General features: G+C 49.6%; 8 protein-coding genes across 8 annotated transcripts; 4 read left to right on the top strand and 4 right to left on the bottom strand.

Moving 5' to 3' along the window:
- Window positions 1–5: 5 nt before the first annotated feature.
- On the bottom strand, window positions 6–1,193 carry F5J12DRAFT_166397 (chalcone-flavanone isomerase-domain-containing protein). Its single transcript, XM_051738203.1, has 5 exons — window positions 911–1,193; window positions 672–838; window positions 551–623; window positions 166–491; window positions 6–109 (listed from the first exon to the last, which is right to left on the bottom strand). The coding sequence occupies exons 1-5, from the start codon at window positions 1,161–1,163 to the stop codon at window positions 65–67; spliced, it is 864 nt and encodes a 287-aa protein (XP_051598853.1). The 5' UTR covers window positions 1,164–1,193; the 3' UTR covers window positions 6–64.
- A 273-nt stretch (window positions 1,194–1,466) lies between these two features.
- Window positions 1,467–2,776, top strand: F5J12DRAFT_722611 (uncharacterized protein; the record flags this gene model as incomplete). Its single annotated transcript, XM_051741392.1, has 3 exons — window positions 1,467–1,688; window positions 1,749–1,979; window positions 2,000–2,776. 3 exons carry the CDS (start codon window positions 1,467–1,469, stop codon window positions 2,774–2,776), a joined length of 1,230 nt encoding a protein of 409 aa, XP_051598852.1.
- Window positions 2,777–3,859: 1,083 nt separating this feature from the next.
- F5J12DRAFT_839077 (membrane bound O-acyl transferase family-domain-containing protein) lies at window positions 3,860–5,499 on the top strand. Its single transcript, XM_051746060.1, has 3 exons — window positions 3,860–4,284; window positions 4,392–4,490; window positions 4,516–5,499. The coding sequence occupies exons 1-3, from the start codon at window positions 4,060–4,062 to the stop codon at window positions 5,356–5,358; spliced, it is 1,167 nt and encodes a 388-aa protein (XP_051598851.1). The 5' UTR covers window positions 3,860–4,059; the 3' UTR covers window positions 5,359–5,499.
- A 672-nt stretch (window positions 5,500–6,171) lies between these two features.
- Window positions 6,172–7,277, bottom strand: F5J12DRAFT_166308 (uncharacterized protein). Its single transcript, XM_051738202.1, has 4 exons — window positions 6,940–7,277; window positions 6,854–6,879; window positions 6,472–6,787; window positions 6,172–6,418 (listed from the first exon to the last, which is right to left on the bottom strand). Exons 1-4 carry the CDS (start codon window positions 7,036–7,038, stop codon window positions 6,365–6,367), a joined length of 495 nt encoding a protein of 164 aa, XP_051598850.1. The 5' UTR covers window positions 7,039–7,277; the 3' UTR covers window positions 6,172–6,364.
- Window positions 7,278–7,675: 398 nt separating this feature from the next.
- Window positions 7,676–12,209, top strand: F5J12DRAFT_921626 (armadillo-type protein; the record flags this gene model as incomplete). Its single annotated transcript, XM_051749295.1, has 21 exons — window positions 7,676–7,753; window positions 7,918–7,947; window positions 8,001–8,197; window positions 8,275–8,389; window positions 8,443–8,615; window positions 8,688–8,840; window positions 8,908–9,128; window positions 9,185–9,613; window positions 9,672–9,693; window positions 9,740–9,775; window positions 9,825–9,915; window positions 9,971–10,127; window positions 10,188–10,414; window positions 10,474–10,614; window positions 10,663–10,908; window positions 10,958–11,254; window positions 11,314–11,355; window positions 11,411–11,539; window positions 11,584–11,802; window positions 11,855–11,919; window positions 11,975–12,209. The coding sequence occupies 21 exons, from the start codon at window positions 7,676–7,678 to the stop codon at window positions 12,075–12,077; spliced, it is 3,171 nt and encodes a 1,056-aa protein (XP_051598849.1). The 3' UTR covers window positions 12,078–12,209.
- A 46-nt stretch (window positions 12,210–12,255) lies between these two features.
- F5J12DRAFT_165432 (aconitase family-domain-containing protein) lies at window positions 12,256–15,576 on the top strand. Its single transcript, XM_051738197.1, has 12 exons — window positions 12,256–12,481; window positions 12,545–12,653; window positions 12,711–12,740; window positions 12,793–12,960; window positions 13,016–13,271; window positions 13,327–13,610; window positions 13,667–14,048; window positions 14,102–14,476; window positions 14,535–14,600; window positions 14,656–15,062; window positions 15,118–15,189; window positions 15,242–15,576. The coding sequence occupies exons 1-12, from the start codon at window positions 12,300–12,302 to the stop codon at window positions 15,263–15,265; spliced, it is 2,355 nt and encodes a 784-aa protein (XP_051598848.1). The 5' UTR covers window positions 12,256–12,299; the 3' UTR covers window positions 15,266–15,576.
- Window positions 15,474–17,734, bottom strand: F5J12DRAFT_165475 (uncharacterized protein). Its single transcript, XM_051738198.1, has 18 exons — window positions 17,443–17,734; window positions 17,284–17,362; window positions 17,208–17,221; window positions 17,025–17,123; window positions 16,950–16,959; window positions 16,867–16,884; window positions 16,788–16,813; window positions 16,707–16,732; window positions 16,619–16,650; window positions 16,539–16,563; window positions 16,461–16,488; window positions 16,262–16,405; window positions 16,131–16,190; window positions 16,045–16,072; window positions 15,926–15,983; window positions 15,838–15,862; window positions 15,635–15,761; window positions 15,474–15,575 (listed from the first exon to the last, which is right to left on the bottom strand). The coding sequence occupies exons 1-18, from the start codon at window positions 17,496–17,498 to the stop codon at window positions 15,516–15,518; spliced, it is 915 nt and encodes a 304-aa protein (XP_051598847.1). The 5' UTR covers window positions 17,499–17,734; the 3' UTR covers window positions 15,474–15,515.
- Window positions 17,735–18,426: 692 nt separating this feature from the next.
- Window positions 18,427–20,363, bottom strand: F5J12DRAFT_839036 (uncharacterized protein). Its single transcript, XM_051746059.1, has 18 exons — window positions 20,124–20,363; window positions 19,977–20,055; window positions 19,904–19,917; window positions 19,742–19,840; window positions 19,679–19,688; window positions 19,600–19,617; window positions 19,523–19,548; window positions 19,446–19,471; window positions 19,360–19,391; window positions 19,281–19,305; window positions 19,207–19,234; window positions 19,011–19,154; window positions 18,871–18,940; window positions 18,839–18,840; window positions 18,790–18,810; window positions 18,670–18,727; window positions 18,590–18,614; window positions 18,427–18,522 (listed from the first exon to the last, which is right to left on the bottom strand). The coding sequence occupies exons 1-16, from the start codon at window positions 20,183–20,185 to the stop codon at window positions 18,721–18,723; spliced, it is 663 nt and encodes a 220-aa protein (XP_051598846.1). The 5' UTR covers window positions 20,186–20,363; the 3' UTR covers window positions 18,427–18,522; window positions 18,590–18,614; window positions 18,670–18,720.
- Between the last annotated feature and the right edge of the window lie 466 nt (window positions 20,364–20,829).

Below are 20,829 nucleotides of genomic sequence, written 5' to 3'. Positions count from 1 at the left end.
ACTTTGCCTGACGTACATATTGAGTAAATGTGCGTCCACTACATATATGTTTGTAAGAGACTTGCTATTTCTCAAATGACTTCAGTCGCTCTGCTGTAGCTTTCTTTAGCTAGGTGGTACTTTAGCAATGCGACACCGTCTGTCCGAATACCACGATCAACTCACCGGTGGACTGATTCCATTCCCTTCGAAATATGTCAGAAGAAACTGCTCAGAAACCCAATCACTTTCGATCGATCCCAAGTCCCTAAACACTAGTCTTCTGGGCTGTTTCTGGTCCCCACTTGGTGCAGTGATTAGTATGTCGAGAGGGGTACCCTTGGTGAGAGCGGCGTTTGGGAAGAGTGTCTTGAGCTTGCGTAGAGGTGATTGTATGGCAAATTCGATTTCTGGCGTGAGTGCACCGCGAGATTTTTCAAGTTGAATCCGGCCGGTGAGTGCTCGTACGAAGCCGTCGCGAAGGTGGGTGTAGGAGGTGTTCCGGGTCGGTACTTTGGGCGCGGGGGGTTTCCAAGAGGGAACTAAAAAATAGAAGGTATCCATGACGTACCTATGCGGATGACACAGGCAGTATTTCGGATGATATGCTCGATCTTTTCCTCTGGGGTAGCTGCGAGAGGCACCTGAGAAGAAGTGGGTAAGAACGTTCAGCAAAATGTACCTCGCCGTACATTCAATTTCGGGTCGTTCAAATCTGCGTAAAAGCCAACAGAATATACTTTGATCCCGATGAAAGATACTGTTCGCGTGCCAACTCCGACGAGCGAGAACTTTGGGAGGGGAAATTTGGAGGGTATTTGCAGTGTCTTTGGGAATGCAATCGAAGTCCCTGGGTCGACTTTCGGCGAATGAAACGTGCGTCGAACGCGTTAATACGTCAAGAGAGTTAAGAATAGTATATGTACCCTACTTTCGATTTCCTCGTCAAGTTGTTGTTGGACGGCCTGCGGTGCTTCGAGGTGCACCTTGTTGGTCTGATGCAGAGCATATGCGACACCGAGAACGGAGGCAGCTCCCCACAGCACCACAGGATTAAGCTTGAGGACCCGCGAGCGCGGAATGTGGGACGCTGAGGCTGTTGCCAACTGGCGCGTCGTTGCATGGGCTGAGATGCGCGTCGACCACACTCTGAGCGACGCCAACGACTTGACAAAGTGCGACATGACAAGTAGACACTAGTAAGTACCAGCGGATTAGTGGAGTGTGGTGCGCCGGGCCGCGCCGCACCGGACCAATCCAAGTTCGGTTACTCAATTGAACACCTTGTCTCCGTGAACGGCCATCAAAAAAGAAGGGAAACGAACAATAGCGAGATATAAAATTGTTGCTGGAGAATCAGAGGGACCTCTGTGAGCATCCTTTCAACCATTTGTCGTCATCGAACGACCGTCGAGATAGGTAAACCGCAAGGGTTGCTTATTAGAGGACTACGACCACTGATTCCAGTCATCCCAGATTTCACGGTGATGATAGAAAAAGCATGCCCGACAGGGCAGGATATCGTCACCCACATTCTCCCCATTTTTGCCGTTCAGTATGTTATGGGAGTGTTGGTGCAACTTAGAAACACGTCACTACTACGTATCGCCTTGCTACCCACCTTACCGTGGCTCGCGTGGAGGGCTGCCTCGACATTCGACTTTTCTTGTGGGGACCCTGGGAAAGCCCAAAGCAATGCTCTATTCTTCGTGAGTCCTTCTATGCATCTTTAGAAGAAAGTGGATTGTCAACTCAACCTCGCTTGCTAGGCTCATATGGTATCCACATGCATGCGAGTCACTACTTGGGCTATGGTGCAAGAACCCTACGTTCGCGACAATGTTCCAAAATCAGGACAGACCAGCGTTCCTATGGCCTTGTGGAACGCGTGGGATCTATTTATAAATCTTCGCGGTATCGGGTGGAATTGGTCGCGAAGAACCCCAATCCCCGCTGTCCGGCCATCTAGCGCAGCTAAATTCAAGAGCCCGATTCTTGGTGTACGCGGCAATCCGCGTAGTTTCCTACGGTCTGGCTTTCGATGCGTGCACGGAAACCTATTCGCACTTTCTCTCCGAATTTCAGGTCGTGGGAAGGCGACACCGTCTTCGATTATTCACTTCCGCTGATTCCCAGGTATCTGCGTACGCTGGGGATAGCGTATCTCGCAGTTTGGTTGGCATACTTAGCCATCCAATTCGCATACTATGCTATGGCTATGGTATTCATCACCGTATTCTTCCAACATCCAACGCAGTGGCCACCTGTGTTCGACAAGCCGTGGCTGTCCACTTCGTTAAGTGATCTCTGGGGGCGACGATGGCAACAAATGCTCCGCTTTCCTTTTGTTTCGTGCGGTGGGATACCCTTCGGATACCTATTCGGTCGTCCGGGGGGTATTCTCGGGACATTCTTGGTATCCGGCATCTTCCATTACATCGAGCTTATCGCAGTCGGACGGGGAGGTAGTGCCTCGGCAGAAATCGGCTTCTTCTTCTTGAACGGTGTCGGAGTGTTATTGGAGCGTGCTTGGTCCAAGAAAGTGGGCCGCCGTGTCCAAGGTGTCTACGGATGGATATGGACGTTCTTGTGGATGACATTCTGGGGTCTTCCACTCGTCGACCAATGGGCAAGAGCAGGTCGGTTTGCAGCGGATGCGATCCCTGGGTTTCATCCCACGACGGCTTTGCTTTCGTTGGTGCTTCCGCAGGGTGTCGATAAAGAATTTGCCTTGCAGTGTCTGTGTTTTGGGACGTCGATACCGTTTCTTGCGTATTCCCTGTTGACTCTGGTCTAGTCGTCGGTCACATTGATATTCTGTGCTCCGACCAAACAATAAATATTAACGAGGTGCTACCTTAAACACCAAGGCAAGCCAAAATTTCAGCCTAATACGATCTGAACTGCTCCAGAAATTGATATGCAGGTGGCGGTGCTAGAAGCTACAAAGGTCGCGGTGATGTCCGGGTCTGCTCATTTCTCCGCCCCCCCGACTCCCACTCTGTGACATAGAAGAAGGCGGGGGAGACCTTCACCTTGTCAACGTTTCTGGTGCTCTTGAAACTGCATGGGAATGTACAGGTTCTGCCATGTCAATTGCTCGTTGACTTGCAAAGTGTGTGGAAAGTCCCAATTGGAACTTTCGGCCACAAGTTGCAATTAAACTGGTCATTGGTCATGCAAAACCAGCATGTGCATAGCTCAAGTTGCGGGAGCCCACGATGGAGCTTCTGGACCGCCTTACCCTGTTCCTAGTTTTTTTTTCGCTTTCAACCTGCAATACGAACGGAACTGGCACTCATATTCATCGTGGCTGTCAACTAACGAAGCGTAATACCCCATGCAAACCCCACGAGGCAATGATGACTGCTTCTGATAGGCCGTGCACGAACGTAACACAGATGTGCGTGTAGATACGACTAGTGTCGCAGGTATCTTAACAGACCTTGAATGTGCCTCATTCATGATCTAATGCGCCGACAAACCCCCTTGATTCTGATGCTTTATTCGAAATGGTGTTCTGGGCAATGTTAGAGATGCTGTACGCAAGGATTATTGTAAGCTCTTCTGGACTAGCTAGGCTTAATTTCCCGCCAAAGATGGGATCGTACCTGGTGCTGAGTCTGAGCGTGTGGATGGAAGTTTCACAATGGGTTCAGGCTTGACCTTTTTCTGATATATTGGCGTGACCATTGCGAGTAAGCTTGAGCGCCTGGTCCGCTCTCAAGTGTGCATCATGTGTGAGACCTTGAGATCTAGATCTGATGGCACGGCGAACTTCTGCACTCAGTATTTGAGTGCTACTTCAAAGCTTCATGGTCAACTTTTGCATTTCCTTGCTTTGGTTTGAATCCATGGTTGCAGTACTTAATGCTATTTCTGTATATATGCAGGGCCGTCGACGGTCTAGGTTACTTCCCATCCGGCTATTCGACACAGCATTCAGAACTCAGGGGGAGGCGAATAACGTCAGAGCATAAGAATGATACGATAGCAAGCACTTCTCGTTGTGTTAACCATAACGACTGTGGGTTTCCCACTGTTCTCTCAATCGCTCGTCGACAAACTACAGAATTTACAATGACAACAGAAAAGGTTTGCCCAATAGGCGAGGATATCGCCATTTATGTCCTTCCTATCTTTGCCATGCAGTATTTTATGGGGGCGTTGGTGCAACTAAAGAATACGGCGTTGCTTCGTATTGCCCTGCTACCCGTTGTACTATGGCTTGCGTGGCGGGCTGTTTCGGCACTCGACTTCTCTTGTGGAAACCATGAAAAAGCTCAGGCAAATGCCATTTTCGTCGTGAGTGTCCGTCCACTTACATCCAGATGTAGTGGATAGTAAATTCATGGAACAGAGTCATATCCTGATGGTATCTGGACGGATGATACCTTGGGCTCTGGCACGAGAACTCTACGTTCCGAAACGGTGTTCCAGCTAGCATTCCTACGGCCTTTTGGAATGCGTGGGATCTACTTTTAAATTCGCGCTGGCGTCGGTTGGAATTGGTCACGGGAAATCCCCATTGCAAAGCCATCATTCGAAACAAATTCAAGGGCTCGGTTCTTGGTTTACGCGGTGGCGCGTGCGATCTTCTGTGGACTGGCTTTCGACGCTTTCACAGAAACCGTTTGCACCTACTCTCCCAACCTCGGTTCGTGGAAGGGTGATTCCATCCTCGATTATTCTCTTCCATTCGTGCCCAGATATCTGCGTGCCTTGCAGATATTATATCTCGCGGTTTGGTTGACCTACTTTGCGTTGAACTGGGCATATTATTCTCTCGCTATCGTGTGCATCATCGTCTTCCGCCAGCGTCCATCACAGTGGCCGCCATTGTTCGATAGACCGTGGCTATCCACATCGTTGAGCGACTTCTGGGGGAGACGATGGCATCAGATGTTCCGCTTTCCTCTGGTTTCTTGTGGAGGGGTGCCTTTAGCATATCTGTTCGGCCGTCCTGGTGGTGTTTTGGGAACATTCATGATGTCGGCCATCTTCCACATCATCGAACTCCGTGCAGTTGGGCGAGGAAGTAACATTGCGGTACAAGTGAGCTTTTTCGCTTTGAACGGTGTCGGAGTGCTGTTGGAGCGAGCTTGGGCAAAGAGGACAGGCCGACGCCTCAAAGGTTCGGTCTGCGGATGGATATGGACGTTCTCGTGGATGGCACTCTTGGCTCTTCCGGTGGTAGACGAGTGGGCGAGAGTAGGTCGTTTTGCTGTGGATAGATTCCCAGGTGGCTTCAAACCTACGATGGCATTGCTTTCGTTGGTGCAGCTCCCGCCTGGGGTTGACAATGGGTTTGTCTTGAAATGTCTGTGTTTCGGAACGTCGTTACCATTCCTCGCGTACTCGTTGTTCACGCTGTCCTAGTTGTTGGTTAGATCGACAAATGCTGTATCCCATCCATGCAATTTCCGTCTTTGCAGTAATCCACCATACACTGAAAATGGCTCCAGCGTCGCCCGATACGCAGCGCAGACTGCAGCGGGGGCCAAGGCATTCAGGTTTTTCGAAAGTTTGCAAAACAAACAAAATTATCATGTTATTTGACTGAATCCCCTTGATGAAGCATCTATCTTCCTACTCCAAAATCCGTCAGCGGGATGCCTATATAGTTTCCAGCTATGCATCATGCAATAATTCTTGCGTGTTAGGCCGCAAGGTAGGATCCAATGTCAGACAAGCGACAGATAAACGCAGCAGCGCCCGGTACATCCTCCTTATCGACCCCAAGGCCACATCAAATGTCTTCGAGCTCGGCTGGGGTATTCTTCGTGATTCGGCCAAGCGTTCCTGCACGCAAAATGCCAAGATCGACACCAGAATCCCAGGAAGCCTACCACGGACCATTTTCATCGAAGAAGTGAGAGTGCTATGTGCAGGCTTTGAGAAGTTGAGGAGGAAATGGACCAGAGTAGTCTACCACGCGTTGTAAGTGTAAATAGACTAAGTGGCTGGGCTCGCCGGAGTGGGTAATAAACTCAAACAACTCAGTTGGGAGAAGCAATCAGAATCCAGTGAGGGAATGCAACGCACCGGACATTCAATGGTCAATGTGTCGACAGATGAGGACCATGGGTGGCCGAGAATGACTTCTGGCGCATGGACGACCGCAGGCTGGTACATGCCATGCCAATGGATGAGCTGGGTGACGGGTAACGCTGTTCAAATCGCAGCTCCCGCTGAGTGTCAACACAAAAATGATATCCGTACTTTCACTGTAATTGATGAGGCACACGGAAATGTTCGAAGGACGTGCTGAGGCCGAAGTTTGGAAGAAGTTGGGACTGGGTGAAGATGACAGGTTGGGACAACGGCTCTTCGGGCGTGTGGACAACGTAAGTGACAGTTCAGCTGGCTTGTAGATAGTCGTCAATCACTGTGCTAGGCACATCTCCCAGTTGTACAAGAACATTGTCAGATTTAAGGTCTTAATAACGCCCAATCAACCAATGACAGACCATTCAAGACACAAGACACTACCTGTGTGAGCGTATCCACATTGATGATGCGCGTCGCAATGGATACTGCGAATGTTTTCCGGCCAGAAGGGCGCAACGTTTCTAAACTCATGCCCAAGACATGCGTAACGAAACACATGTATGCTTTCCAATTCCGGTGGAACTCTCGATGAAAAAGTGGTCCAGGAAGAGAGATAGTACTGAAACCCCGAGGGCTTTGATTGACAGATTTGATCTTCGTAAATACATTACATTCTTCAGCACCTTCGCTGGGTTTGCTCGTACCCCTAATCAGGATTTTGATAGCAACGTAGGTTTTGGCATCCACCTGTGTGTCGCTGTGAAAACATTTATACAAGTGTTCAACCAAGATGAGTGGTGGTACAGCTTAAAACTGAACACACATTAGGAAGCTATGCGCCAATCCTAGCTTTCACGGGTCACGAACGAGATTCAATGCCGATCGTAGTGAAAGAGTGAATAAACAAACCTTGCTTAGTAGTTCGTACCTGTCCAGGGAAGTGACGAATTCTGCAGGAAATTGTGTCCCGTGCGGCGTAGACACAACGATTACATCCTCGGAGGACATGTGCGGAGTGGGCTGACCGTTTGGGCTATAGGTTCGAATTGGTCGTGGGGAATCCCAGTAATTCAAGGGCTCGAATCTTGGTGTAGGCCGCGAAACGCGCGTTCCTCCATGGACTCGCTTTCCACACCTTCACAGAAACCGTTTGAAATTTCTCTCCCAACTTCGGCTGGTGGATGGGTGATTCCATTCTTGATTATCTTCTTCCACTCGTGCCTAGATATCTGCGTGCCCTGGAGATATTATATCTCTCGCTTTGGTTGACCTACTTTGTCATGCTGAATTGGAATTGGGGCATATCATTCTCTCGTCATTACACGCTTCTTCTCCTTCCTTTGGTTTCATGGGAAGGGGTGCCTTCAGTAAATCTGTTCGGCCGTCCTGGCGGTGTTCTGCGAACATTCCACATCGAACTCCATACAGTTGAGCGGAGCATAGAGTTGGTACAAGTGGACTTTGTCGCTCTGAATGGGTCGGAGTGCTACTGGAGCGAGCTTGGACGAAACGCCTCAGAGGATCGGTTTATGAATAGTTTATGGGCGTTCTCGTAGATGGCACTCTTGGCTCTCCCGGTGGTAGACAAGTGGGCGAAAGTAGGTCGTTTTGCTGTGGACAGATCCCCGGTGGCTTCAAACCCGCGATGGCGTTGCTTTTCGCTGGTGCAGCTCCCGCCGAGGGCCGACAAAGGATTTATCTTGAAATGCGTGTATTTTGGAAAGTCCTTCACGCTGTCCCAGCTATTGGTTAGATATCGATACTCGCTGTATTCCATCCATGTGGTTATCAGAAAAGCTGTGGATGCAGTGTGATCCTTTGCTTGCGTCTTTGCAGCAATCCACCATACATTGAAAATGGCCCAGGCGAGCTTTCTTACAGCCTTAGTCTCAGTCCGACATCGTCCAAGCGGCTCAGGTGAATCCTTTCGCGCCCACACCCCTGCGACGTTGGCTTAGGAGGCTCGTTAGTTGATACAGGAAGCCTATTCCCCAGCTCGTGGCGTGCAGGTGTCGTCCGATACGCAGCGCAGACTGCAGCAGGAGCTTTTCGACATCCAGAAGCGATACGAGGCCTGGGGACTCGTCATTCCGTTCTTGAATCATGAGGATTTCAACGTGCAGTTCTTCGGTGCACATACTATCCAAGTCAAGATCGCTCGTGACTGGTGGGTAGTGTGCTTTAATGACAGACAGCCTTTCGCCGATCACCAATAACGTATCTAATAAATATCTACGTTTCCAGGGAGTCCTTTCCGCCAGATAATGCGCCTCTTCTGCGTGACTTGCTTTTAGATCTTACATCGCATGCCGTCTTGTCGGGGAAAAACAAGGTTATTCTACGGAAACTGTTCGTCGCTGTAGGTACACGGCGATCTAAAAGTTTTCAGCGCTTTTTTATGCGGTGGTGCAGATCACGTCCTTGGCTCTCAAGCTTGCCGCAGGAACGCCTTCAGGATGGCCAGACTGGATAGTCTCGACTGTGAGATTTCTGTCCGGTCAAGGGGCACCGACAAGCAGTATCCTCGAATTCCTTTCTATCGTTGCGGAGGAGGTGGAATCGGCTGATTTGGTGGGACCAAGGAAGTGAGCATAGCAGCTGAGGCCCTCTCTCAGTTTGACAAAGATCAGCCTGCTGACGATGGCATTGTTATGTAGGATGCAAATGAAACAGACGCTTCTCGACGCGTCTCCGCTGGTCGTCCGAGCCGTCACCGGAACGATCTCTCAACCCCGTTCTCAAATCGTCGCTCGCGAAATAGAACCTGCGTTGAAATGTTTACAAGCATGGATGTCGATCCTTCGTGCGGAGTGAGTAATAAGCGTAGCACTCGTTTTGTTTGTGGTCGAACCCCCATTCATCTTGGTTCCCTTTCAGTGATATCACTCCTGTGATACCATTGCTGATATTGCTACTCAACCCTTCGACGCCGGATGCCGAACTAGACCCCGACATTTTTACGCCGGCTTCAGACACCTTACAAGAAATCATGTCCCGCTCTCCTCTGGTTGCTGGAGCAGGAACTGCAACGTTGACAGAACCACTACTCCTCTGGCTCGATATATGGGGAACCCGGATACTGCAATCGAGTACTTCATGTACGTTTACACACCTCACAAAGCCTGGGCAGGTGATCGATCATTCGTACGTCTAGCTGAACGTTTGGTCGAGGCATCTCATTCGTTGTGCAAGCTGATCACTACGCTCGGTGACCATTCCAACACCTATTTTGCCTCTAATATGACATCACATAAGCTCGTACCTGGCTCCCAGCAGACGAGGTCACATCTGATACAGGGCTTCCTCCGGGTGTTGTTGGGTTATACTGGGTTGCCTGGGTACTACGGTGTTGATGAGGAAGAGAGTGAGATGACGCTCGGGTTTTGGTATCTCTTACAAGAGTCTCTATGGAGTGTCGACTTCGATGAGGACGGCAGGGGCGAGGATGCGTCTTCATCACCATTGGCGGTAGAGGAGCAGAATCGGATGGCTGTGGTACATGCTGTTTACGCTGAACTTGTCAAGGTTCTACGGAGGAAAGTTGCGTGGCCTTCTCAAAACGTACTTACATCCTGGACGAAAGGTCTGTTGAATGAAGCTTGTAGTAGTCATTTCAATGGCTGACTCGCGATTATTATCAGATCAGGTGGAGAAGTTTCAGGTGTAAGTATTGCTTGCGATTTCAATAAGTGTCCTGACCGGTGATCAGGTATCGACGAGATGTTGGAGATACGCTTATAAATGCGTACGTCCTCGACGTTGGACATCGAGACATTCTCTGACCCGAAAACTAGATACTATATTCTCCGAAATGACATGCTCGCATATTACCTGAACGACATTCAAGAACGTCTCCTGCACTCAGCGGCGCAAAATGAATGGGAGGTATGCAATTGTATACGTCTTGAATGCGTGGATGCCTGGGATTGATGAACCTCAGGAAATCGAGGCAACTTTGCACTGCATTATGTCGGTCCAGGAAGCGTTGCCGCTAGAAGACAATCCTTTGGTGTCCCAGTTATTTGGTTCGGAGGTCTTGGGCCATTTGCCTAGGGTTGGACAGGACAGGGTCCGACGAACGATGCTCGGTCTTATTGGTGAGTGTTTTTTTTTCTTCCTTGGAACCCTTTTTCTTATTCCCCTTCGTTCTCTTCTAGGCACATATGCATCATGGTTCACCACACAAAACAAGGCTGCTAGTCCCGCGTCTAGTCCTTCGCTACTAATGAACGCCATTTCGTACGTCGCTGCAGCCCTCCCAGAACCCTCTCTATGTCTCCCAGCTGCCAACTCCTTGCGTGATTTGTGTGATGCCAACCGTGTTGCGCTGGCACCGCACATTGGTGCATTTGGCGAATTACATGCGGGTTTAACTGGAATTCCGGTGAGTGCGCATGTGGACATGATGCTGTGGTGGAACGCCTGAAAACTGAGCGTAAACAGGATACGGAGAAGAGTAAGGTATTGCAGTCCATTGCCAGTGTTATCCAAGCACTCCCTCCGGAAGAAGAGATTCCGCCGATACTTGCCATCGTTAACCAAGTGGTTGAGAAGTTGGGACAGGCTCTTGGGTCTTCTTCACAGGTTCGTGTGCTCGCGCTATCTATTGGGCTTGTTCCTTACTTGCTATAGCTCCCAGAGGAAGCGCGTGCGGTAATGATACTTCAGCTCCAGACTCTTACAGGAGTATCCAAGGGTCTTACGCGGACCACGGACTCGTTACTTGTCCTTGAAGAGTCGTCTCCTGCTGATCAAGCTGAAGCGGAACGATTGCAGCGAGCTCGCAATGATTATCGTATGATGAAACTCCGAGAAGACATATTCATTGCAATTAGGAGCACGATTGAGGTTTGGTCAGGGGATGCAAGCGTGAGCGATGTAAGGAATCGCGGTTTGCTTGCTGTTCCTTCCTGTGACACTAGACCAGGCACTCAGTGACCTCATCCGTTCCGTTACGTCTCTACCATCGGACACGACATTGCTGTCCCTGCCAGCTGGTCCGTTGTTGGGATTGATATGTATAGCATGTCAACGACACTTGACGGCTGTCTGGTTGTCACTTGCGAAATCGCTTATCATTCAACTCGATCCTCCACCTCCGATTGTGGCACCGACCATCAAGCCATGTCCGAATGCGGAAGCTATTGCAATTTTGTCTGACGCGCTTCCGGTGATACTGCAGACGTCATTGTCTATGCTGGGTCAACCTGGTGCATTAGAGTCGGTGCGTCACGTTGTTCGCATTTTTCCGTCATGATGGGTCGCCTCTGATACGACTGACAGAATCCAGATATCGTGCAAGCGTTCTTTGGCTGTTTGGACTCTGTGAGTGGTCGGTGTCCCAGGTTTTGGTGACGCACACTCAAGTTAGCGTGGCAAGGTTGCAAAACATTTCATCACGATATTTTATAGTTTGCCTCCAGGAGCGTTGGATGCTCTGATGCAATGTGCGGTAAGGTCGCTTTCGATGCAGGAACGTTACTCCCTTGTGGCTACGTGCATGTTTCTGGTGGGTAATGATCCTAAATACAAGATTGGTCTAACACGGTATAGGAAGCGCTCGTACGCCGAACTGCAAGTAGTGATGAGTTAGGAGACACAAGCACAGTGTTGGTCCACCAGTACGGTCAGCCAATTCTTCGAGCAGTGCTGTCCGGGTTTGCAGGCGTTGCCCCCCGATCTGCGACTGCCAACCTCATCGAGCTTCTTTCCACGATCGCGTCAAAGTACCCAGCTGAGACGAGAGAGTGGATGAATGGGATACTCTTTGCTGTATGCTTCTATATTTACATCAGTGTTGCGGAGTTAATTTTTCCGGTGGTAGGATGACTTTGTCGAGTCGAAAGCCACACCAGAGGCGAAACGGGCATTTGTGAAGGCTGTGATAGGGTTGGTTGACCTCATATCATTTTGGCGGCCGATCCTGACACGTTGGCTAACACAGATCGAGGTCACCGAAGAAGACCAGGGAAGCTGCGCAGCAGTTTGCGCTGATAGCCCGAGGCTTGGAGGGGACTAGTTTCGGGTATGCGTCAGTGACCATGTGAATGATGCACGGAACGCGACGGGATCGTGTCCTGTGTGCCTCAGAGTGTCGGCCGTCGATGTTTTCCCGTAGCGTGTGAATGTGTCTCCATAAATGGGTAGCCTGATGCGGAGATAGTAAAACAATGGCTGTGATTGGCTGAGTCACGTGTTTATATAATGCGCCGCTCCCGGTGAATTTCGCGCTTCACTCAAGAGACGAGCTTTGGCCGCCGTGTCCGACGATGCTGACACTCACCCGCACAGCTTGCGATGCCTGCGTGCGCCCCCTGCAGCGCCTGGCTGCTGGCTTGGCCACCGCTGCACCCAGAATTGGCGACACCAAAGTTCCCATGTCGTTGTTCGAAAAGAACGCCTATATCAACTACCAACGAATCGAGGACAACCTCACCATCGTCCGAGAAAGGTTCGTGGGGGTGGTACTACAGTGTGTAGCGCAATGACGACTGACCACGGTTTGACGGCTCAGGTTGCGTCGTCCTTTGACGCTGTCGGAGAAAATCGTATATGGTCATTTGGACGATCCTCATAACCAGGACATTCAGCGCGGTGTCAGCTACCTCAAGCTTCGTCCAGACGTACGTCTCTGTCTCGTCTCATTCCCGCCCTCAAACTCAGCCATCGTTCTTTTCCAGCGCGTAGCTTGTCAGGATGCGACTGCACAGGTATATTGCTTATCTCCAAACCTAATACAATAACAATACTGACGTCATTCAGATGGCCCTCCTCCAATTCATGTCGTCCGGAATGGACACAGCCGCCGTCCCTACCACTGTCCACTGCGACCACTTGATTGAGGCTCAGATCGGCGGTGTCAAGGATTTGCAACGAGCTATCGACATCAACAAGGAAGTGTACGACTTCTTGGCTACCGCTACTGCCAAGGTATTGTCGACGCCCTCTCTCATTTTAACGTTATACACAACCCTTTTTTCAACAGTACGGTCTCGGCTTCTGGAAACCTGGCTCCGGCATCATTCACCAGATCATCTTGGAGAACTATGCCTTCCCTGGTGGCCTCATGATCGGTACCGACTCGCATACACCCAACGCTGGTGGCCTTGGGATGGTGGCTTGTGGTGTCGGTGGTGCCGATGCTGTCGACGTCATGGCAGGTATTCCTTGGGAGCTTAAGTGCCCCAAGGTCATTGGCGTTAACCTGACCGGCAAGATTAGTGGATGGACGACTCCGAAGGGTATGGAACACGTTGTCTACTCGTAACTTCCGTGCTCATTATCATCATCATGCAGACGTCATCCTCAAGGTCGCAGGCATTCTCACTGTCAAGGGTGGAACTGGTGCCATCGTCGAGTATCGTGGTTCCGGTGTAGAGTCCCTCTCTTGCACAGGCATGGCTACCATTTGTAACATGGGCGCTGAGATTGGTGCTACAACTTCGCTTTTCCCCTTCAACCACCGTATGACCGATTATCTCAACGCTACCAAACGTCATGAGATTGCTCAGTATGCTCAACGCTTTGCACACAATCTCAAGGCCGACGAAGGGGCTGAATATGACCAAAACATTGAAATCGTGAGTCTGTCATAGAAGGTTCTAACTTCATTCACTCAGACCCTTCGACCGCGCAGAACTTGTCCGAGCTGGAGCCCCACATTAATGGTCCTTTCACTCCTGATCTTGCCACGCCTCTGTCCAAGTTTGCCGAGGAAGTCAAGAAGAACGAGTGGCCTGAGGAGCTCAAGGTTGCCCTCATCGGCTCTTGCACGAATTCCTCGTACGAAGACATGTCCCGTTCGGCTGCCATTGCTCAAGAGGCCGCTGACCATGGCTTGCAAGTCAAAAGCCAGTTCACTATCACCCCCGGCTCTGAGCAAGTCCGGGCCACCATTGAGCGTGATGGTCAAATAGGTGTCTTTGAGAACGTGGGAGGTCTTGTTCTTGCAAACGCTTGTGGTCCTTGCATCGGCCAATGGGACAGAAGGGACGTCAAGAAGGGCGAGCCCAACTCAAGTAGGCATTCATTTGATTGGCGTGGCAAACCTCTTTAACTCCACCATCTTTAGTCATTACCTCGTACAACCGCAACTTCACAGGCCGCAACGACGCTAACCCCGCTACTCATGCCTTCGTTGCTAGCCCCGATATTGTGACCGCCATGGCATTTGCCGGTGACCTCACCTTTAACCCCATGAAGGACACGCTGATCGGAGCCGATGGCAAGCCATTCAAGTTCTCGGACCCCTCAGGGTTTGAGCTCCCCCCTCAAGGATATGACCCTGGCCAGGATACTTTCCAGCCACCCCCCACGGACCGTGCCAGTGTCAATGTTGCCGTTGATCCCAAGAGCGACCGTCTCCAGCTTCTGCAGCCGTTCCAGCCATGGGATGGTAAGACTCCCACCGACCTTCCGATTTTGATCAAGGTCAAGGGCAAGTGCAGTAAGTGATCCTGACGTTATTCCCGATGTGTGCAGTAGTCTCACTGAACGTTACACAGCTACCGACCATATTAGTGCTGGTGGTCCCTGGCTCAAATACCGTGGTCACCTTCAGAACATCTCCCGTGCGTAGACCACTCCCTTGTTGACAGTGGAGATACGAATCTGAGTCTTTGTTAGAAAACCTTCTGATTGGTGCCATCAACTCTGAGAATGGTGAGGCTAACAAGGTTAAGAACCAGTTTACTGGCGAGTATGGTTCCGTCCCCCAAACCGCCGCAGACTACAAGTCCAAGGGCATCAAGTGGGTTGTTATCGGTGACCACAACTATGGAGAAGGTTCTTCTCGTGAGCACGCTGCTCTTGAGCCCCGGTACCTCGGTGGTCTCGCTGTCATCGTCCGCTCCTTCGCCCGTATCCACGAAACCAACTTGAAGAAGCAGGGTATGCTTGCCTTGACCTTCACCAACCCAGAAGATTACGACAAGATCCGTCCTGACGACAAAGTCGACATCCTGGGTCTTGAATCCTTTGCTCCAGCCAAGAACCTTACCCTCGTTGCTAAGCACGCAGATGGTACCAAGGATGTGAGTGTGACCTCCAAGGTTCGTAGCAAGAATGTCTTACTGACGTGTTTCCCAGGAAATTTCCCTCTCTCACTCCTTTAACGAGGGTCAAATTGAATGGTTCAAAGCTGGATCTGCTCTTAACTTGGTATGTGGATTTGCTTCTCCATTCCCGCTCGCGCTCACACCAATTCTGGTAGATGGCGGCCAGGGCCAAGCAGTAGTCGTAGAGCTGAATACGTGTGTGCACGACGCATTTGCGTTTCTTGTAGGATTTTGAAGGATGGCTTGCTTGCCCTATCTTTCGTGTCCGCGAAGCCCCAAATCCTATTGTATTCTCATTTCCCTGCTATTCCGCACCCGATTCAGGAATACCTGTATAATTACTAGTATCCGCTGACAATGCAACAAAAGTATCCCTAGTGTGGGGAGCATTTACGCTAGTAGGTAGTAGGTATCGTCGATGTGACAGTATCAAGAAACGTTCCCACTTCCAGAGGCTGTATGCCACGACTCCTTGCCCACACCACTCGCCTGAAAGCAAAAAGGGCTTGTAAGAACAAGTAGCCAGCTATCGAACAAGTCTAACGTACCCCTTCACTTGAGCGTCCCGTCTCTGTAGAATATGGCGCGAACGCGAGTGATGTCATAGGCAGCTCCACCGATGGAGTATTTATGGCATTCTCATAAACTCTCTTGTTGGCGTTTCTCAAATTCAGCCTCAAAATGAAAAAAAAAAAAAAAAAAAAAGTGAGACAAAGTTTGTCCAAGTCGTCAGTTTATATGCAGCACTCACGATACAAGGAGGGAATTAGCGTAGACTGGGGGTCATATGTCACGAGGTGAGTACAAGGGAAGGGAAGGGAATAATCTATGTAACTTACGACGTGTCTGTACAAGGATGGCTGCGGTAAAAGCGAGGCTGAGAGGTTGGGCTAGGGTCTAATAGAAGCACGCATATATCTTAGCCACTCCCTGAAATCTCCACAGAAAGTAGACTGACAAATACGAGGGCAATGATATCAACCAACCTATAATGCAAGATCAGTTCGATTTATGTCATGAATACCCCGAGAAAAGTGCGATTACACTGTAATTCCTCCCGTTGCAACAGCGAACACAAGAAGTCTATTGAGGATCAGGGTCGTTCTTCAGAGAGAAAGAAAGTTCCCTTGAGCACCACCAGCTCTCCCAAAAAGTTAGGGTGACAAGATACGTACCTTAATGTGTGATCACGAGTCCTGTTAAGATACCAAGCCATGATGGAGGCTGAAAACGCATCTCCGATAATGAAAAGGATATTCGAGGTGATAATCAGGGTTCTATATTGTTCAAGGTAGGAGACCCATGTCGAACTTAGTACGCTAGATGGGCTCGGGTATCAGCCAAAGTGGTGAGCTGACGAGGGAGGCCATATACCTCAGTATACAGGCAATAATGCTGAGCGCTGGGAATCTTTTGTTAGTGGCAGCAGCGAGGTGTACCAAGTATACCTACTCGTTCGTGCAAGTGCCATAAAAATCTATCAAGATTCAAGGAGCATGAGTAGCAGTTACGACAGTCACTCGCCAACCTACCATGAAGATAACGATCCATAATTTGCTCGTAACTAAAATGTAAAGACCGTCAGCTCTAGCGTGATTGTCCAATGGAACGTCGAATTACACATCCATATTCTCCATGTGAAGTAACTGTTAAACGCTGATGTCAAAAACCGAAAAAAAGGGGACACTAGCCAGTACTCACAAGCAAACGACTAAATCGATGAGGAACTGAAGTCTTTCGTTAGGCGGGGTACCGCCAACAAACGGGGAACTGAACATACTCCGATACAAAATGTGACCTGAAGAATAGATGGATGGGCATGACTCGACTGGTATTGCAGAACATGCGAAGAAAAAAAGTTACCGTAGTCAACCTTTGGAAAGTAAGAACTCAATCAGCATTCTCTGTCCAAGGGTGAGCGACGAGTGAGTACTGAACCACGTAGCAGATTGTAGTGCACGCTCATTGGCATAGTTGACGACGAGATAGTTATCCACGAGCCATATCGACAAAGCAACATGGATCGTTTCCAGTGTCCTAGAAACACGCAAACAATAATGTCATGAACGGGAGAGTATGTAGGCAGTACACAGGCACTGATATATGAAAAGGCGTACTGACAGCAATAACGCGACCTGCCACAGCCGACTAAGGGTCTGCCTTGAAACGAATCACACGGATAGAATGTCGTACTCACTGTCAATTTCAGGCCCCTCCGATCGTTGACATAGGTTTGAAAGTAGAAAAATGCTTGCAGACACGTAATACCATACAGGCTAAGATCCAAAAACACCCAGAAAGCAAGGTAAGAACTCCATCCTCAACCCCGTACCGACCTCGAGGCTCGAGCACTTACAGCGAGGCTAGACAGGTGCCGATGAGAGGCCCTCTTAAGAGCGAAGCTACAGACATGTGGTCACTGGAACGGGTTGTTCGTCGAGGAGTTCATGTAGAAAACCTCATGGAAGATGTTGGACAACGAGATTGCCGGGCCAGGCGTGGAACTATGGAAGGTCCGACTACGGACATGGTACACGATGCACACGTTCATCAAAAAGACAACATCGGGTATTATTTTGATAACAATAGCAAAGTACTACATACTACAAGCTATCGGGGGTTATATAACTCATCGATGACGTTACAACAAGTCTTCCGACGCGAATGAGTGCACCGCCAAGTTATATACTAGAAATAACAACAGTACTAGAAAACCTCAAATCAATCTGATAACGGCAGCTCCGGAAGGGGCAGTGAACAGGGTCCAGCGATCTGCGCCAAAGCCCATCGCTTGGTGCTCGTAGTCTTGTGACATACGGGCAGGTTGCCCGAGATACGCATCTGATGGAGCATTCCTACTAAGCCTCTGTCTGGATTACACTTGGCGCCGCTCATATTGAGTGATCCGATCGAACGCTGCGTTCGACGCGAGCATAAACTGCCTGATTGCTCGCCTCAGAGGAGTCAAGCTGGGATTAGACTACCGTTTCGAAATGAGCGGGTATCGTTGAACATACGGAGATTCAAGGCGGAATGCACTTGTAGGAACCACTAAACTACAGTTGTCCACACCCAAACTCTTTAACATTTCCCTTGGCTGGCAATATTTCTATACGTCCGCCCCTACACCACTATCAGTGAAAGGTACATACGGCAGAATCATCTACTATGGTGACATGATCAGGAAACGTTTACACCTTCTAAAGCTGCATCCCGTGAGTCCTCGCTTATGCCATTATCCTGTCACAGCGAGGGGGTGAGCAGCGGTAGCCAGCCACCAACACGTACACATACCACGTCACTTAACTGTCCTGTCTCAACACAATTCGACCGTTGACCGGGTGGGGCCGCAAACACAATCGATCTCGTAGGCAACTCTACAGGGTTGAACAAGGCGTTTTCGTAAGCTTGCTGGTGGGCACTTCTCAAGTTCAGTCTCGAAATAAAGAATGGAGATGTGAGACGATGCCCGCAGACCATGTCGATTTGCACGCAATACTCACGAGGCAAGGAGGGAATTGGAGTACACTGGACATCAGTTGCAAATGTCATGAATTAGTCCTAGAGAATGGAGGTGACGCACGGCGTGTCTGGACAAACATGGGTCCAACGAAGCCGAAGCCAAGAGGTTGGGTTACCACCTAATGGAAACATGTATCTCAGCCCCACCCTGCGATAATTGGACACGAGCAGACTGACGAACACAAGCATGAGGATATCAACCGCCCTATAGCACAAGGTCAGTTCTATCAACGTTAAGAAAGCTTTGGAGAAAGGGCGATCACACTGTAATCCCTCCAGTTGCTACGACGAATGCAATGCACCTGGTGACTAACATGTTCGTTGGCTGCAGCCTTCAGAAAGAAAAAAAAAAAGGTCTCCCGTAAGCGTGCCACCTCTGTCAAATCCAAACACGCAAGATACTTCAGAGTATTGTCGCGACTCTTGCTAAGATGCCATGCCATGACGGATGCTGAAAAAGTATCCCCGATCAGGAAGAAAGAACTCGCGGCAAGGATCAGGCTTCTGTCACGTTCAAGGTAAGAGACCCATGTCGAACTCAGCACGCTAAATGTGTTCGGTGTTAGAATAGGTGGAAGCGAACAATAGGACTGCACACCTCAGCGTGCTGGCAGCAACACCGCCCGCTGGGCCATCTTTAGTGGGGACAAGGAAATACGAATGTGCACCCACCAATTCTTGCCAGAGCAACCGAAGTCTGCCAGAGGAGTACGAGTCAACAGCTAGTATAACAGTCACTCGGCCAACCCACCATGAAGAAAACAATCCACAATTTTCTCGTAACTGAAAATCGAGACTGTCAACTTTAGTTCCATAGTACATGAGGGGTCAAATTACACATCCATATTCTCCATGTGAAGTAGCTATCAAACCCTTAAATCAAATGTATCAGTCACAGAAGTCATAGTGCTCACAGGTAGACGAATGAATCGATGATGAACTGGAATCATTCGCTAGGCAGGTATCGGAAACAAAGGGAAGTTAGACGCACTCCGACACTATATGTAACCTAGAGTACGCGTGATAGCGTTCGTCAGGTTTCTAGAATACATAAGGAATGAAATGATCACCATAACAAACCTGAAGGACTTGTCAGTGTCTCATTTCAAGACCCAGATGGGCTGGTTACAAACCACGTAGCAGATTGCAGTACGCGCTCGTTCCCATAGTTGTTTACCAGATAATAGTCCATTAGCCACATTGACAGAGCAACATGGATAGTTTCCAGTGTCCTAGAAAACAAAACTGGATGGGATCACGAGTGTATGCAGGTGAAAAAGCAAACGCGTGCTTACAGCAATAAGGCGACCTGCCGTTGGTTTGATCAATGTATGTTGGATGAGCGAAAACTTTGCAACTAGTACTTACCGTCAGTTTCAGGCCCAGTCGGTCGTTGGCATAGGCCTGGAAGTAAAATAATGCTTGCAGACACGTAGTGCCGTACAGGCTGTGGTTCCAGACACCGAAGGCAAGGTGAAAACGTTTTCAACGTGGTACAAGACGTCGAGTACTCACAACGAACCCAGGCAGGTGCCGATCAGGGGCCCTCTTACGAGTGAAACTGCTAGGTCTGACATGGCCACTTGGAGGGGATTGTTCGTGGGGTTTCAAGGAAACTCGCCCAATGAAATGAGTTAAAGAGAGAATGCCAGGCTGGTCTGGGCCGTCCGGCCGATACGACTACGGTATAAACGTACGTAAGGCACAGAAATGGAACGCTCGAACCCTGGATCCAGGTACGGTTCCTACGGAGTGAGTGCTCATCATGAGTTCGCTCGAGTTGGCCACCACACTCGCTTGATGTCGCTTCGAACCGCTGACCTTATATCCAAAATCTGGGTAAGTGTGGCTCTCACTCCGTCTTCCCCACTAACTTATTTTCTAGAAATACTTCGAGCACCTAAACCCTTGACCATTGACCGTTTGCTTATTGATCCCCCCCCCCAATACAATGATGCTAAAAGGTGTGTAGGAACATCATAAATTATTGTGGGTGACATGATCTGGACCTTTGGAAATATTTACGCATTCCAAGGCCATATGTCACCAGTCCTTGGGCGGTTTTCCTGAGAGAATAAGAGTATGAGCAGCAGCCAGCTACCAACACGCGCACATATCGCTTCAACTAATTAGTCTCTTCACAATTCGACCGTTGATTAGGTGGGGGGGCGAACGCGATCGATCTGGTAGGCAGCTCCACCGGTACTTGCAAGGCTTCCTC

This window comes from Pisolithus orientalis (genome assembly GCF_024613125.1).
Source record: "Pisolithus orientalis strain OTSU chromosome Unknown F5J12scaffold_19, whole genome shotgun sequence".
NCBI lineage: Eukaryota > Fungi > Basidiomycota > Agaricomycetes > Boletales > Pisolithaceae > Pisolithus > Pisolithus orientalis.
Note: the sequence above shows the minus strand (reverse complement) of the source record. Positions and strands in the feature narration are given on the sequence as shown.